Consider the following 15,365-nt stretch of genomic DNA (forward strand, 5'->3'; position numbering starts at 1 on the left):
CTTCTCAATCGAACTGCACAATTACTGTGATATTTTAATAGCTAGCTATGTATCACAACAGTGAAATTTCTATAATAAACTTGTCTAGACTTCAATGCTTAGTATCGGTAATTGAAATGGTATTGGCAGATAATTTCGGTACAAATACTTCTATCGAAAGTATTGGTAAAAAGTGGTATCGGACCACCTGTAATTCATTATGCAAAAACCTATTCATTTTGAGTTGAGTATAACATCATCACATCATCACATCTTGCACAAAATGTAAACCAAGAATCACTTTCCATAAAATTATTACTGTTATCTATAAAAAAGTAACTGCACAATAGTTCATGGTTTAAAATTCTTAATAATGACAATTCAGGTGAATTTGTGTTGCCTCCTCCATGTTTCACTAGGACTCAGCACCAAATTTACCTGAATTGTCTTTATTAATATTTTTGCCATTAAACTACCATCACAGCCATTTCTAGGCTGCCACCTTAGATTTCACATTTTTTTTCACCCTGGTTTTTTTTTGGGCCGCACCTTTTTTACAACTTGACTGTTTTTTTGATTAGACATCACTTCCTTTTGTAATTTCATACCTAAAGCCAGCCTATGGTCAGCTTTGGGTATTTCTTTTTTTTTCTTTACTACAGGAATGAGGATTATAATGGAGACTGATCATGAGACTTTTATAATTACTTATTTAGCTACATATATATTTATTAGTAATTTACAATGTGTTGATTGATCATAATATCAATAGCTATGCAAGTTGAATTGTTTGCAGCTGAATACTCTACAGGAAAGTGTGTGCGTGTGTGTGCGTGTGTGTGTGTGTTGGTGTGTGTGTGTGTATGTGTGTGTGTGTAGCTGAAATTTCTGCAAAGAGACCTGTAATGTAGCGGAGCTCTTAAACTACATGGTGAATGGATTTGTCTTGCAGAGTGACTTGTAACCTAGCCAAACTCTCTACACAAAAAAATGCAACTCTCTACAGAATAGTTTTCTTGTAGCTGAATTCTCTACATGGTAATTTGTAATGTAACTGAACTCGCTACAGTTTCTAGCTAATCTCTCTACTGGGTGACTTATTTCTAGCGGAATTCTCTATACAGAGGGTGATGTTAAATGCAGGGTGTAGCCAGAAATTTTGAAAGTGGGGTTCTACTCACAAAGTATAGGATCTCAGACGCGGGGTCTGGGGTGCAGCCCCCAGATGCTGATGACACTTACATATTATTGTTACTTAAATTTTCACATTCTTGGTAAATTATTAGTATATAATATAATTATGCCTTAAACAAAGTTTTGTATTGATCAATATTTTAGTACATGTATTGATAAGTTACACAGGCTTTTACCTTCTTTCCTGTAGCTATACAATTAATCACACTGTACATTTAGTTGCTACAGCAGTGTTCCACATTCCATTCTTCTGGGATGCTTTGTCATAAACAATTTTAAAATTTATAGCAGTTGTGTAATTACTATGTATTATAGCCAAAGCACTGAGTCTTTCTTCACCTTGTGTAGTTCTTAAGTAGTTACTTATACCAGATGCAGACCATTCACAAGAACATTCGCTTATAGATATGATAGTAAATATTTTGAAAAGAACAAAAATATTGTATAGGAAGACTTTTGGAACAACACAATTTAAGCATTCACTTAAAGTTTCTGGTCTCCTATTAATTAATTGGCATGGCTACCCACTTCTGTTTTCATCTCTCAAGCTCTTCATCAGCAACACAACTATTAGGGAGATCATCCTTATAATATTGTACTGCCTGATCTATATCAGCATATGAAGTAATGTGTGTGATTTTATGTGGAATTAAATGTTGTAGTAATGCTACTTGCTTAGTGTGCACATCAAATCTAGATGACAGTTCACTAATCAAGTGTTCAAGTAAAGGGATTACTATAGACACTTTAAAATACTCCTCAACTGACTCAGCTTGCTGGTTAGCACAATGCTGCTGGTACCTGTTAATCTGTGGAGTATGTCACATTTTCTGGCTATTGTGCAAGCATGGGTGTAAATACGAATACAGGAATCATATGCGTCAGCACGCAACCTTCTTAGCTCTTTTTTTTTTTTTATTATTATTATTATTATTATTATATTTAATCAGGGAAAATAGCATCAGCCAAAAAAGGCTATTTATCAGCTATGCCCTGTTCACCACACTTTTCAATTTGAACAATACCAGAAGCCAGGTCTTGTTGTTCTCCTTGCAGTTTAACTGCAGCTTCCTTGAAGTACATTAATGAGCGTTGTAATGTTACAAGCATATATATGAGCTCAAAACTTTCTAATGCTTTTAATTGTGCCATTTCAGTTCATTTATCCAACCATCATAGTATGTCTGAAAATCAATGTCTGATGTTCCATATATTATGACCTCAAGCATTTCAACAATAAATGGAAAAGTTAGACAAAACCTTTCCCACCCATCTATGTTTTCAACCCAGCGTGTGATGCAAACATTCAATAATGGATTACGGCTTGAAATCACTCCTTTTTGGATGCCTTTCTGGACAATGACTTTTAAAATCCTTCCCGTTTTGATGAGGATTTTATCCAAATAGTGAGGCTTTTAATTTGACTGATGCAATTTTGCACTGGGGGAATGGTACAAGAACTCACTATTACCAAATTTAGTGAAAGCTCTGAGCAGTGTGTGTAAACAGCCTTTGGCTACAAATCTCGTACTTGCTTCTGCACATGAGACTTTTGCTCACTCATAATTCGAGGCACCATCATAACACTGCCCCCTTAAATCCAAAACTGACAGTTTGAGCTTCTCCAACATGTCTAAAATGGCATTTGAAATATCTGATGCTCTTGTCCTAGGTACCTTTACAAAAGCCACAAATTTCTCTTGGATTTCACAACTTGAATCAACATATCGCAGACACAGTGACAAATATTCATTGTTATGTGATGATATTTCATCTGCAATGATTGAAAAGTACGGTGCTTGCTTAATTTCTAAAATGATTTTGTTCTGGATATAATCAAATCCAATTACTTCAATTATGTCATTTAGAGATGACGGTGATATGTAAGTCACATTTTTAGCTTTGGGCCTTTGTAAATGTGCTTTTAAAACATCATCATTCTATTAAACAATGACAGGAAGTTACCAGGAGTAGTTTCACTCTCAACACTTTCTCTGTGATCCCGAAATGCCAATCTTTGTTTTACCAAGTACTCTATAGCACGAACAATCTGGCTAAAGATGTGCTTATTTTCTAATATTCTTAATGGCAAGATCCGACTAGACATTACATCAAGTCGAGAGTTTGGGTTTTCTACAGAGCTCTTTGGTATATCTGCAGACTGAACTGCTTGATGATGGTACACAAGCTTATGAAGTGAATTACTAAGTTCAACCCATTGTGAAAAAGGTCTATTGACTAGCAATCCTTTGTCTGCTTGGCTGTCTGTTAAAAAAAAAAACCGAACATGGACCACAAAGCTGCATCTAGTTTTGGGCTGTATCGTAGCCATGTATACTTAGTAAGCCATTCAACATTAAATTTGCAGCAACAATCAAACGCATAGGTACTTGGAAGCAGAGGTAGCGGAGACACCTATATTTAGGGGGGCTGGGGTCTAGCTTGGTGATGCCATGTGCTATGGCCTAGTTGTAAGTTGAAGACAAAAAAAAAAAAAAAGGTCTTTACCTGCTGGCAATAGTTGCCCTCTACCAACTAGACTGTATCTCCTTATTTATAACTACATACGTATTAGAGTATCTCGATCTTGACTGCTCTATTAGAGTATGAATGATGCTATTAAGCTAGGCTCTCCATCACAGCTACAGATAATTTTAGAGGGACTAAGCTCCCCCATAATTTTTTTCACACGGGCTGCAACTCCTCTTGCACCCCCTTCTCCGCCACCCCTGCTTGGGAGTTCAATGTGATTGAATAATGATACTTCTCAGAATTAGAGACAGCTTGCACATTACAGAAGTTATACTGCATCTACAGAGCTCTTCAGTATATCTGCAGACTGAACTGCTTGATGATGGTACATAAGCTTTGCATGCTTATGAAGTGAATCACTAAGTTTAGCTCATTGTGAAAAAGGTCTATTGACTAGCAAACCTTTGTCTGCTCGGTTGTCTGTTAAAAGAACAGAACATGGACAACAAAAACTGCATTTAGTTTTGGGCTGTATCATAGCCATGTATACTTAGTAAACCATTCAAAATTAAATTTGCAGCAACAATCAAATGCATAGGTACTTGGAAGAACTCTTGGGAGTTCAATATGATTGAATAATAATGATGCTCCTCAGAATTAGACAGCTTGCACATTACAGAAGTTATTTCATCAACTGATTTAGATGGCAGAAGCAAAACACCGATGTCATTACAATCAGATGCAGTATTGTTAGTCACATTACTTACAGCCACCTCAGAAGTGGACAGGGTTACTGAACCCTGCACATCAGGATTACTAAACAAGTAGTGTGACCCACCAGTCATGCTACTTGTAGCCACCTCCGCACCAGCCTATAACTGTGCTATTAATAGACACATTGGTAGTGGCCTGGGCTGTACCATCTACTGAACTCTGCACATCAGGATTACTAAATGTGTAGTGTGATTCACCAGTCATAGCCACCTCAGTACAATTAGTAGCCACATTGGCAGTGGCTGGAGCTCTACTATCTACTGAACCCCGCACATCAGGATCACTGAACAAGTATTGTGACTCACCAATCTCACCACTCATAGCCACCTCAGTACCAGTTATACTAGCTACTACTACCTGCACACCAGTATCTCTGTGTAACTGCACCTGGCACTGTGACACATCTTCATCATATTCACTGTCAGAAATATGTATGACTATATTTTCAGCTGGCATTAAACTTGATCCAACAGGCAATGCAACATTGCTGCTGCACTGTTCAGCACTTGAACTAGATCGACTACCAGATGAGGGAAAGCCTAAAACGTACATTAAACATCTGAAGGTACTAATTGCAAAATGAATTAGCTATATAGGTTCAAAGCCCTATAAGTAGCTATGTACATGGCTAGCTAGCTATAGTCTCACTCTGGTACTGCACTCAGCAACTAGTATGACTAGCTTTATAGATCATTGTGTTGATAAAACTTACTTGGCCTTCCAGAGATTCTCTTAGAAAAAAAGCTAAGGATGCCTGCTGAACTTGACCTTGTGTGCTTCATTTTGCAGTTTCACACGTGTCAACACGTGTATTATAATAAATCCATTCGCATGTAGCAACATTATAGTTTGCTCATGCTTGTCCCACCTTTTTGAAGGAATTGCAGTTGTTTATTGTATCAATGTAAGTTGATTTCATTTGTAGTTTGATATTTTTACAATTTTAAAAACTGAACTCAGAAAGGGGGATTCGTCTGAACCATCCGAACCCCCCCCTGCCTACACACTTGTAAACTCTCTACAAGGTGACTTTCTTCTAGCTGAACTCTCTACAGGGTGATGTTTTAGCCCCTACAGGATGACTTTGTTTCTAGTTGAACTCTCTGCAGGGTGCCTTGTTTTTAGCCAATCTCTCTACAGAGTCACTTGTTTCTAGCTCATCTTTTTATAGAGTGACTTAAAATGTAGTCGAACTCTCTATAGGGTGATTTGTTTCTAGGTGATTTCTCTGCAGGGTGATTGATCTCTCTACTGAGTGACTTGCTTCTAACTAATCTCTCTGGGTGACTTGTTTCCAGTTGAAATCTGCACAGAGTGATGTGTTTCTAGCTGAACTCTCAACTTGGTGACTTGAAATGTAGTTGAACTCTCTGCAAGGTGACTTAGATCTAGCTGATTTCTCTGCAGGAAGATTGATATCTCTTTATAGAGTGACTTAATTTCTCTGCAGGGTGATTGACATCCTTTACAGAGTGACTTGTTTCTACATAGCTGATCTTTTTACAGAGCATCTTATTTCTAGCTGCACTCCGGTTGGTTTCTAGCTGAAATCTTTACAGTGTGACCTGTCTCTAGCTGAACTCTCTACAGGATATAGTCAAACTATCTACAGGATGACTTGTTTCTAACTGATCTCTCCACAGGATTATTTATTTCTAGCTGCTCTTTCTACAGGTCTAGCTAAACTCTCTATAGGCAACTTAAAATGAAGCTGAACTCTCTACAGGGTGCCTTGTTATCTTTCTACAGGGTGACTTGTTTCTAGCTGATCTCTCTACAAGGTGATTTATTTCTAGCTGATCTCTCTACCACCTCTAATTGGGTATGGTTCACATGGCTGTGGTTTTGCCAGATACGTAGTAGATTAGGACAGTGTGAATCTTGTTAATTCATTTATTTTCATCACTATTAGATGACAAGACATTACTTATGGTAGTAGCACTGGTACCACCTTACTGTACAGGACTTTCCCCAATATCTTGCCATTTTATGTGCTTAAACTTAATTTTAAAGTTGTCACAAAAGTAAGTTAATTCTTACACAATGCTGGAACACAAATACATTGGCACCATGCTATACTATACAATCACTGTGCCGATCCAATACATCATTAGAGCTGTGAAACTCTACTGGGTAAATCGATTAACCAACCAGTTTTTTTGTTTTTTTTGTTCTTTGTTTGTTACATTGTATCACTATCCACTCACCCAGCCATACTTCCCATTCACATCCACACCATTCTGTAGGTGTTGTTGTACATCACTGAGTCTGCCATCATAAGTAGCATTACATAATCCTTCAATGGTATACTGTAGTGTACATATAATAGGACAAATAACATGTCATGTACTATACAGTTACACTACTGGACACAATACACAACATGGTGGGGTGGGTTAGATGTGTATTTTTTATTATATAGTACACTACTGCACTTTCATGTAATGTATGTGTTAACCTAAGGAGTTGCAGAAGTCAATTATTATATGAAAATGTCACTCAAACTTAAATTGATACCATACAAAGTACTGTGTAGATTACAGTTCATTCCACAACCATAAATTTATATCCCTTGATATTTAACTAGGCACATGCCAGCTGGCCGAAGGCCAACTGTGGATGCATGTCTGGTTTAACAATATGCTTTCTGGAAAGTGTGTGTGTACCTATCTATATTTGTACCAACTGTAAAACATGAAGGAAAGGCAGGGGCGGCTCCAGGGGGGTTTCTGAGGTTTCCAGAGGCCGGTTACGTTCAGATCGAGATACTCTAATAAAGCAGTCACTCACTCTAATAAAGCAGTCACAGTATTCAGAGCAGCAATGTAGCAAGCCATATAGCTACAAATGTGACTGGATTTTGGAAAAACGATCCAAATCACACATTGGAAGTTTCGAGATAAACAGTTTTAAAGAATTCAAGCCACCATAACTCTCCAAGGATAGCAAGCACATGTATGAAATTTACACTAAAGATGCATCAATCTGTTACCCTTCAGACCACTTCCAGTACTTGTAGCTGCTTATAGAGTTTCCCACCAAATAAGATAGAAAATCTTAGCAGTTGGATGAGCGACGTCGTATAATGAGTGCTCACAAAGGTATGGATGGTGGGGGTTGGCGGGGTTGGCAAGGGTTAGACCTCAAAATGGAGGCAGACCATAATTGGAGTCCAGAGACGAGATTACAGGGCTGTGCTGGCTCCTTAGTTGTTGATATGTACCAAAATCCACAGAAAAACGTTTGGCCAACATTGTCAGGCTGTCCACCAGTAAACCACTGATTCTTGCCAAGCCAGGTCCTTCACAAGGCCTAAAACCACCATTCGAGCTCTACACACCCCCAGAAAAGACATCTGTTGAAACCAGCCTCGAGTAGTTTGAGTGGTACTGAGTGTCAAAACTACTAGTACAATAGTGTAGCTATCCACTGGTGGTGTTAGTTCGGTTTTGCCTGATGTGCGATTTGGATCGGTTTTGTAAAATCTGGTCACAAAAAAGGATTTTCATGTACTTTATCAGTGGTATTCATACTGTATATAGTAAGTGGAAGGAAGTTGTTCTCAGTGGGTAGTTACCTTTTTCTTTGATCTTCACTAAAATCTAGCTATACTCTTGATCAGAAACCACTCACCGAAAATCCTGGAGCCACCTATGGAAGGTAATTCACAAACTGTGAGAAGAGTTTTCGCTGAAAAGAAATCACTTCAAAGCAAAGTTTTTATGTGTAGAAGTTTAATGCTGACTTCATTTATTTTGCTGTTACTTCTTACGTCCAAGTTGCCTTTACCATAAATGGTTTTGCTCACGTGGATGTGTATAGACAAGCATAGGCTAGCTGCATAGCACACAGTTTTCAGAAGTAGCACAACATCAACCTGTTTGCAACTATAACTACTGTACGTACACTACTTTTGTTCATGCATACAATATGTTCAATTCACTGGTACATAACAGCAAATGACGGTATGTGTGGCATGGCATATCCATCACTTGGCAAACTGCAAACATACTATTGAAGACCACTATAAACTGTACATAAAATATTATGGTCACGTTCCAAGAACAAAATGGCAAGTGACTGAGATCCAGCACTGGGTCGAAGGAAGCCAACACAAGGGCCGATGTTTCATCCAACTACAAACCATTATACGTGTTTGATAATACGTATAGCTGATGCATATGCCAGATCTGTAATCCACGTAAGTTCTTTTCCTATCACAGACATCAATGTAGTTTACATATATACAGTGTACATGGAGTTAACGTATAGCACTATCAATAATGGATCAAAGCCAAATCCATGCTGTGGCTTAATGCACACCAAAATAAAATAACCATAGGTGCCTTTAGCCCAAGCATCATAAATTTAACATCATTAAATTAATTTATTAACAAAATGTGGCAACAATGTACGCACCATTAAATTTTCATGCTATACATGTAATAATGATTTCAGGTAAAAAAATTTTGTGGATGGCAAATCTTAAAGTTTCATTGTAAACCACTCATGGTTGTAAGCTAAATTACAAAATACACAAAAATTTCCCTCACTGTCTAGACATATTGTGTGTTAATACTTTTCTATTTGGATACATTAGTCATGTGTATTATTTGTGACTGGATTTGCAAAAAGGTACCTCTTTCACACAGAACTTTGAAACTTCATAACTTCTCAATCATTGTCTATAATTGTCTACAATGCGTGAAACTAAGTATACAGCATCTGGCTGCATTTTGATATAAAGAGCAGCTTAATTAGTACAAGGAAAACTGTTACAACATTTTATTCATTGGCATGTAAAATGTGTGAATAACGTACCTTTTCATAAATCCAGTAGCATTTTACTCTCCCATTATGTATGATGTAGTCACCTACTTGTTATCAAGACACACGATAGTGTGTCATGCGGCCCAAGAAGCCGGCGCGCCACACCGTGAGTATATTAACAGGAAGAAAGAAAACGCAATTTTCACACCTATGTAGCTCTGTGATCCCTTATCCTATTGGAACCAAATTTGCTGGAGACGTGCCGCCCAGTTAGGGTAGTCCACATACCAAATTTGAAGAAAATCGCTCCAGCCATTTCCGAGATACGAGCGAACAAAATTTCGTTTTAATTTCTTCGTTTTTTTCTTCTTCATCTTCTTCATTTCGCACACTTCGCAAAATTCGCCATAAAACACGAATGCGTGCTCGGATTGGGCTGAAATTTGGCACACTTAAAGGGCTCATTAAGGCGGATCTCCGTACCAACTTTGGTAGGAATCCTATGAATATTCACGGAGTTATGACCGATTATTTGCGTAAAATAAGGTCGAAGGTCTGTCACGCCTACAGGGTAAACGCCTTGGAGGAATCAGTTGAAAATTGATATGTAGATGGAGCAACCATCGTAGGAGTGCCTTTTTGTGGTTTGAAAGGAATCGGGATAAAGACCATGGAGATATGACACGAAACCCAACCTGTGTCAAAATTACGCGATTGATTTTTATGGATAAAAAAACTATTAGTTTTCGTATCTACCAGGCAAACCGCTTAGAGCAACGAGCTGAAAATCAGTATGTAGCTGGAATAATCATCATAGAAAGTCCTTGCAGTAGTACAGAAGAATCGGATTACAAATCGCTGAGTTATGATTCGAAAGGCAACTAGGTGCAGCAAATGCGAGATCGAGATACTCTAATAGAACAGTCACCCTAATAAAGCATTCAGCTGCATTTATAATTTACTCAGTTATATTACATTGTAAGTTATTCTGTAGGGAATTCAGCTACAAACAAGTCACCCTGTAGTCAGATCAGCTAGAAGAAGGTACCTAATAGAGAGTTCAGCTACAAATAAGCCATCAATTAGAGAGTTCAGCTCAAATAAATCACCCTGTAGAGAATTCAGCTACAAACAAATTGCCCTGTAGAGAGATCAGCTAGAAGAAGTTACCTTGTAGAGAATTCCGTTACAAAGAAACAATCATGCAAAGAATTTAGCTACAAACAAATCACCCAGTAAAAAGTTCCGCTATGAACAGATCACACTGTAGAGAGTTCAGTTAGAAACAAGTCATCCTGTAGAGAGATCAGCTAGAAGAAGTCACCTTGTAGAGAGTTCAGTTACAAAGAAACAATCATGCAGAGAGTTTAGCTGCAAACAAATCACCCAGTAGAAAGTTCCGCTATTAACAGATCACACTGTAGAGAGTTCAGTTAGAAACAAGTCATCCTGTAGATAGATCAGTTAGAAGAAGTCACTTTGCAGAGAGTTCAGCTACAAAGAAACCACCATGTAAAAGAGTTCAGCTGCAAACAAATCACCTGTAGAGAATTCAACTACAAACAAATCACCCTGTAGAAAGATCAGCTAGAAGAAGTTACTTTGTAGAGAGTTCAGCTACAAACAAATCACCCTGTAGAAAGTTCAGCTACAAACAAGTCACCCTGTAGAGAGATCAGCTAGAAACAAGTCATCCTGTAGAGAGTTCAGCTAGAAGAAGTTACGTTGTACAGAGTTCAGCTACAGAGAAACTACCATGTAGAGAGTTCAGCTGCAAATAAATTGCCCTGTAGAGACTTCAGCTACAAACAAATCACCCTGTAGAAAGATCAGCTAGAAGAAGTTACCTTGTAGAGAGTTCAGCTACAAACAAATCACCCTGTAGAGAGTTCAACTACAAAGAAACTACCATATAGAGAGTTCAGCTGCAAACAAATCGCCCTGTAGAGAATTCAGCTACAAACAAATCACCCTGTAGAAAAGTAGATCAGTTAGAAGAAGTTACCTTGTAGAGAGTTCAGCTACAAACAAATCACCCTGTAGAGAGTTCAGCTACAAACAAGTCACCATGTAGAGAGTTCAGCTAGAAGAAGTTACATTGTAGAGAGTTCAGCTACAAAGAAACTACCGTGTAGAGAGTTCAGCTGCAAACAAATCACCCTTTAGAGAATTCAGCTAGAAACAAATTACCCTGTAAAAAGATCAGCTAGAAGAAGTTACCTTGTAGAGAGTTCAGCTACAAACAAATCACCCTGTAGAGAGTTCAGCTAGAAACAAGACACTCTGTAGAGAGATCAGCTAGAAACAAGCCACCCGTAGAGAGTTCAGCTAGAATAAGTTACACTGTAGAGAGTTCGGCTACAAAGAAACTACCATGTAGAGAGTTCAGCTGTAAACAAATCGCCTGTAGAGAATTCAGCTACAAACAAATCACCCTGTAGAAAGATCAGCTAGAAGAAGTTACCTTGTAGAGAGTTCAGCTACAAACAAATCACCCTGTAGAGAATTCAGCTACAAATAAGTCACCCTGTAGAAAGATCAGCTAGAAGAAGTTACCTTGTAGAGAGTTCAGCAACAAACAAATCACCCTGTAGAGAGTTCAGCTAGAAGAAGTTACATTGTAGAGAGTTCAGCTACAAAGAAACTACCATGTAGAGAGTTCAGCCGCAAGCAAATCGCCCTGTAGAGAATTCAGCTACAAACAAATCACCCTGTAGAAAGATCAGCTAGAAGAAGTTACCTTGTAGAGAGTTCAGCAACAAACAAATCACCCTGTAGAGAGTTCAGCTACAAACAAGTCACCCTGTAGAGAAATCAGCTAGAAACAAGTCATCCTGTAGAGAGTTCAGCTAGAAGAAGTTACATTGTAGAGAGTTCAGCTACAAAGAAACTACCATGTAGAGAGTTCAGCTGCAAACAAATCGCCCTGTAGAGAATTCAGCTACAAACAAATCACCCTGTAGAAAGTTCAGCTACAAACAAGTCACCCTGTAGAGAGATCAGCTAGAAACAAGTCATCCTGTAGAGAGTTCAGCTAGAAGAAGTTACATTGTAGAGAGTTCAGCTACAAAGAAACTACCATGTAGAGAGTTCAGCTGCAAATAAATCACCCTGTAGAGAATTCAGCTACAAACAAATCACCCTGTAGAAAGATCAGCTAGAAGACGTTACCATGTAGAGAGTTCAGCTGCAAACAAATCGCCCTTTAGAGAATTCAGCTAGAAACAAATTACCCTGTAAAAAGATCAGCTAGAAGAAGTTACCTTGTAGAGAGTTCAGCTACAAACAAATCACCCTGTAGAGAGATCAGCTAGAAACAAGCCACCCATAGAGAGTTCAGCTAGAATAAGTTACACTGTAGAGAGTTCGGCTACAAAGAAACTACCATGTAGAGAGTTCAGCTGTAAACAAATCGCCTGTAGAGAATTCAGCTACAAACAAATCACCCTGTAGAAAGATCAGCTAGAAGAAGTTACCTTGTAGAGAGTTCAGCTACAAACAAATCACCCTGTAGAGAATTCAGCTACAAACAAGTCACCCTGTAGAGAGATCAGCTAGAAACAAGTCATCCTGTAGAGAGTTCAGCTAGAAGAAGTTACATTGTAGAGAGTTCAGCTACAAAGAAACTACCATGTAGAGAGTTCAGCTGCAAGCAAGTCGCCCTGTAGAGAATTCAGCTACAAACAAATCACCCTGTAGAAAGATCAGCTAGAAGAAGTTACCTTGTAGAGAGTTCAGCAACAAACAAATCACCCTGTAGAGAGTTCAGCTACAAACAAGTCACCCTGTAGAGAGATCAGCTAGAAACAAGTCATCCTGTAGAGAGTTCAGCTAGAAGAAGTTACATTGTACAGAGTTCAGCTACAAAGAAACTACCATGTAGAGAGTTCAGCTGCAAACAGATCGCCCTGTAGAGAATTCAGCTACAAACAAATCACCCTGTAGAAAGTTCAGCTACAAACAAGTCACCCTGTAGAGAGATCAGCTAGAAACAAGTCATCCTGTAGAGAGTTCAGCTAGAAGAAGTTATGTTGTAGAGAGTTCAGCTACAAAGAAACTACCATATAGAGAGTTCAGCTGCAAACAAATCGCCCTGTAGAGAATTCAGCTACAAACAAATTACCCTGTAGAAAGGTCAGCTAGAAGAAGTTACCTTGTAGAGAGTTCAGCTGCAAACAAATCACCCTGTAGAGAGTTCAGCTAGAAACAAGTCACCCTGTAGAGAGATCAGCTAGAAACAAGCCACCCGTCGAGAGTTCAGCTAGAAGAAGTTACATTGTAGAGAGTTCAGCTACAAAGAAGCTATCATGTAGAGAGTTCAGCTGCAAACAAATTCGCCTGTAGAGAATTCAGCTACAAACAAATCACCCTGTAAAAAGGTCAGCTAGAAGAAGTTACCTTGTAGAGAGTTCAGCTACAAACAAATCACCCTGTAGAGAGTTCAGCTACAAACAAGTCACCCTGTAGAGAGATCAGCTAGAAACAAGTCATCCTGTAGAGAGTTCAGCTAGAAGAAGTTACCTTGTAGAGAGTTCAGCTACAAACAAATCACCCTGTAGAGAGTTCAGCTACAAATAAGTCACCCTGTAGAGAGATCAGCTAGAAACAAGTCATCCTGTAGAGAGTTCAGCTAGAAGAAGTTACATTGTAGAGAGTTCAGCTACAAAGAAACTACCATGTAGAGAATTCAGCTACAAACAAATCACCCTGTAGAAAGGTCAGCTAGAAAAAGTTACCTTGTAGAGAGTTCAGCTACAAACAAATCACCCTGTAGAGAGTTCAGCTAAAAAAACAAGTCATCCGGCAGAGGGATCAGCTAGAAGGATCACCTTGCAGAGAGGTCAGCTACAAAGAAATCACCCTGCTTCATCTTTTCTTCTTCCTGTAGTAAAGAAAAAAATGACAGGTTAAAAAGCCCTAAAGCCGGCCATAGGCCGGCTTTGGGGTATACAAATGCAAAAAGAAGTGAAATCTAATCCAAAACAGCCAAGCTGTAAAAAAAGAGTGCGGCCCTGAGAAAGGCTATGGTGAAAAAAGATGTGAAATCCAAGGTGGCGGCCAAGAAATGGCTGTGATGGTAGGTTAATGGTAAAAATTTTAATAACAACAATTCAGTGAATTTAGTGCCGCTTGGTCTTGGCACAAAATTCACTTGAATTGTCGTTATTAAAATTTTTACCATTAACCTACCATCACAGCCATTTCTTGGCCGCCACCTTGGATTTCACATCTTTTTTCACCATAGCCTTTCTCAGGGCCGCACTCTTTTTTTACAGCTTGGCTGTTTTGGATTAGATAGATTTGACAAGGCAAACGTTAACAAGTTTAATGTAAAATCATGTAAAAATTTCAAAGATGGAAAGATTAGTGTCCATATTTGATCTTTCAAGGTGTACTTCAATTTCAATAATTTTGAAACTATTAAAACTGTAAATTTTGGATTTCCATGAAATTCTGTAAACTTTCGTTACATCTGCACTTTCATCTTTCAAAATTAACAAAATGTATGCCATATTTTTCTTCCAAAAATAATTTCAGAAGTGTCCATTGAAATTTCAGGTTGTTGTCTACCCTTTGTCACCAAGTCTTAAGCTTACAAAGACAGGGTTGCAAGGTTGCATGCATTATTTCAAGCCCTTCTAGGGATAAACGGATTTAGCAGGAAAGCATGGTAATCTTAACAATCAAGTAAAAAACACATCCTCCTTTTTTGCAGGGCGAAAAATGTGAAGCTTGACGTAAGTGAGTATGAGTAAATGAGTGTTCACAATGCCTTCCAATGGTTGTGCCGTTAATAAGTAAGTGAGAAACGTGCAGTTAATTGTTTTGGATTCTTTAAAGACCCCAAGAGAACACATCTGTAGATTTGAGTGCTCAGCTGTAAGGACTGTGTTGTGTGAGATGTTGTGAACACTCAAGGCTCATTTCAGTGCTAGGTGTAGATAACGTCTCACGCACTATTATTTCTAGCTTATACTGGCATAGTCTGTTTGCATCTCTATGCACTTAGCTGGCAGGAATTATGTGCCATCAGACTATTTATTCTGGTTTATACTAAGAGAAGAATATCTCACTGTATTTAACAGTGACATAAGCATCCAGTATCCTGCAGTGTAAAAGGATGGTGCTACTCAATAAGTAGTTCAACATTATTGAGTTCTACTGATCAGTGATGA

The 15,365-nt window shown here is 38.4% G+C and overlaps 1 protein-coding gene across 1 annotated transcript in view; it reads right to left on the reverse strand.

Annotated features, from left to right (window-relative positions):
• The window catches only part of LOC136257819 (uncharacterized), a 202,803-nt gene that overhangs the window by 161,135 nt on the left and 26,303 nt on the right, over nt 1-15,365 (reverse strand). Inside the window, exon 2 of the mRNA XM_066051122.1 lies at nt 6,627-6,728. Within this exon, the coding sequence (XP_065907194.1) occupies nt 6,627-6,728 (102 nt within the window). The remainder of the gene's footprint in view (nt 1-6,626; nt 6,729-15,365) is intronic.

The sequence above is a fragment of the Dysidea avara genome, chromosome 6, assembly GCF_963678975.1.
Source record: "Dysidea avara chromosome 6, odDysAvar1.4, whole genome shotgun sequence".
NCBI classification, from domain to species: Eukaryota; Metazoa; Porifera; class Demospongiae; order Dictyoceratida; family Dysideidae; genus Dysidea; species Dysidea avara.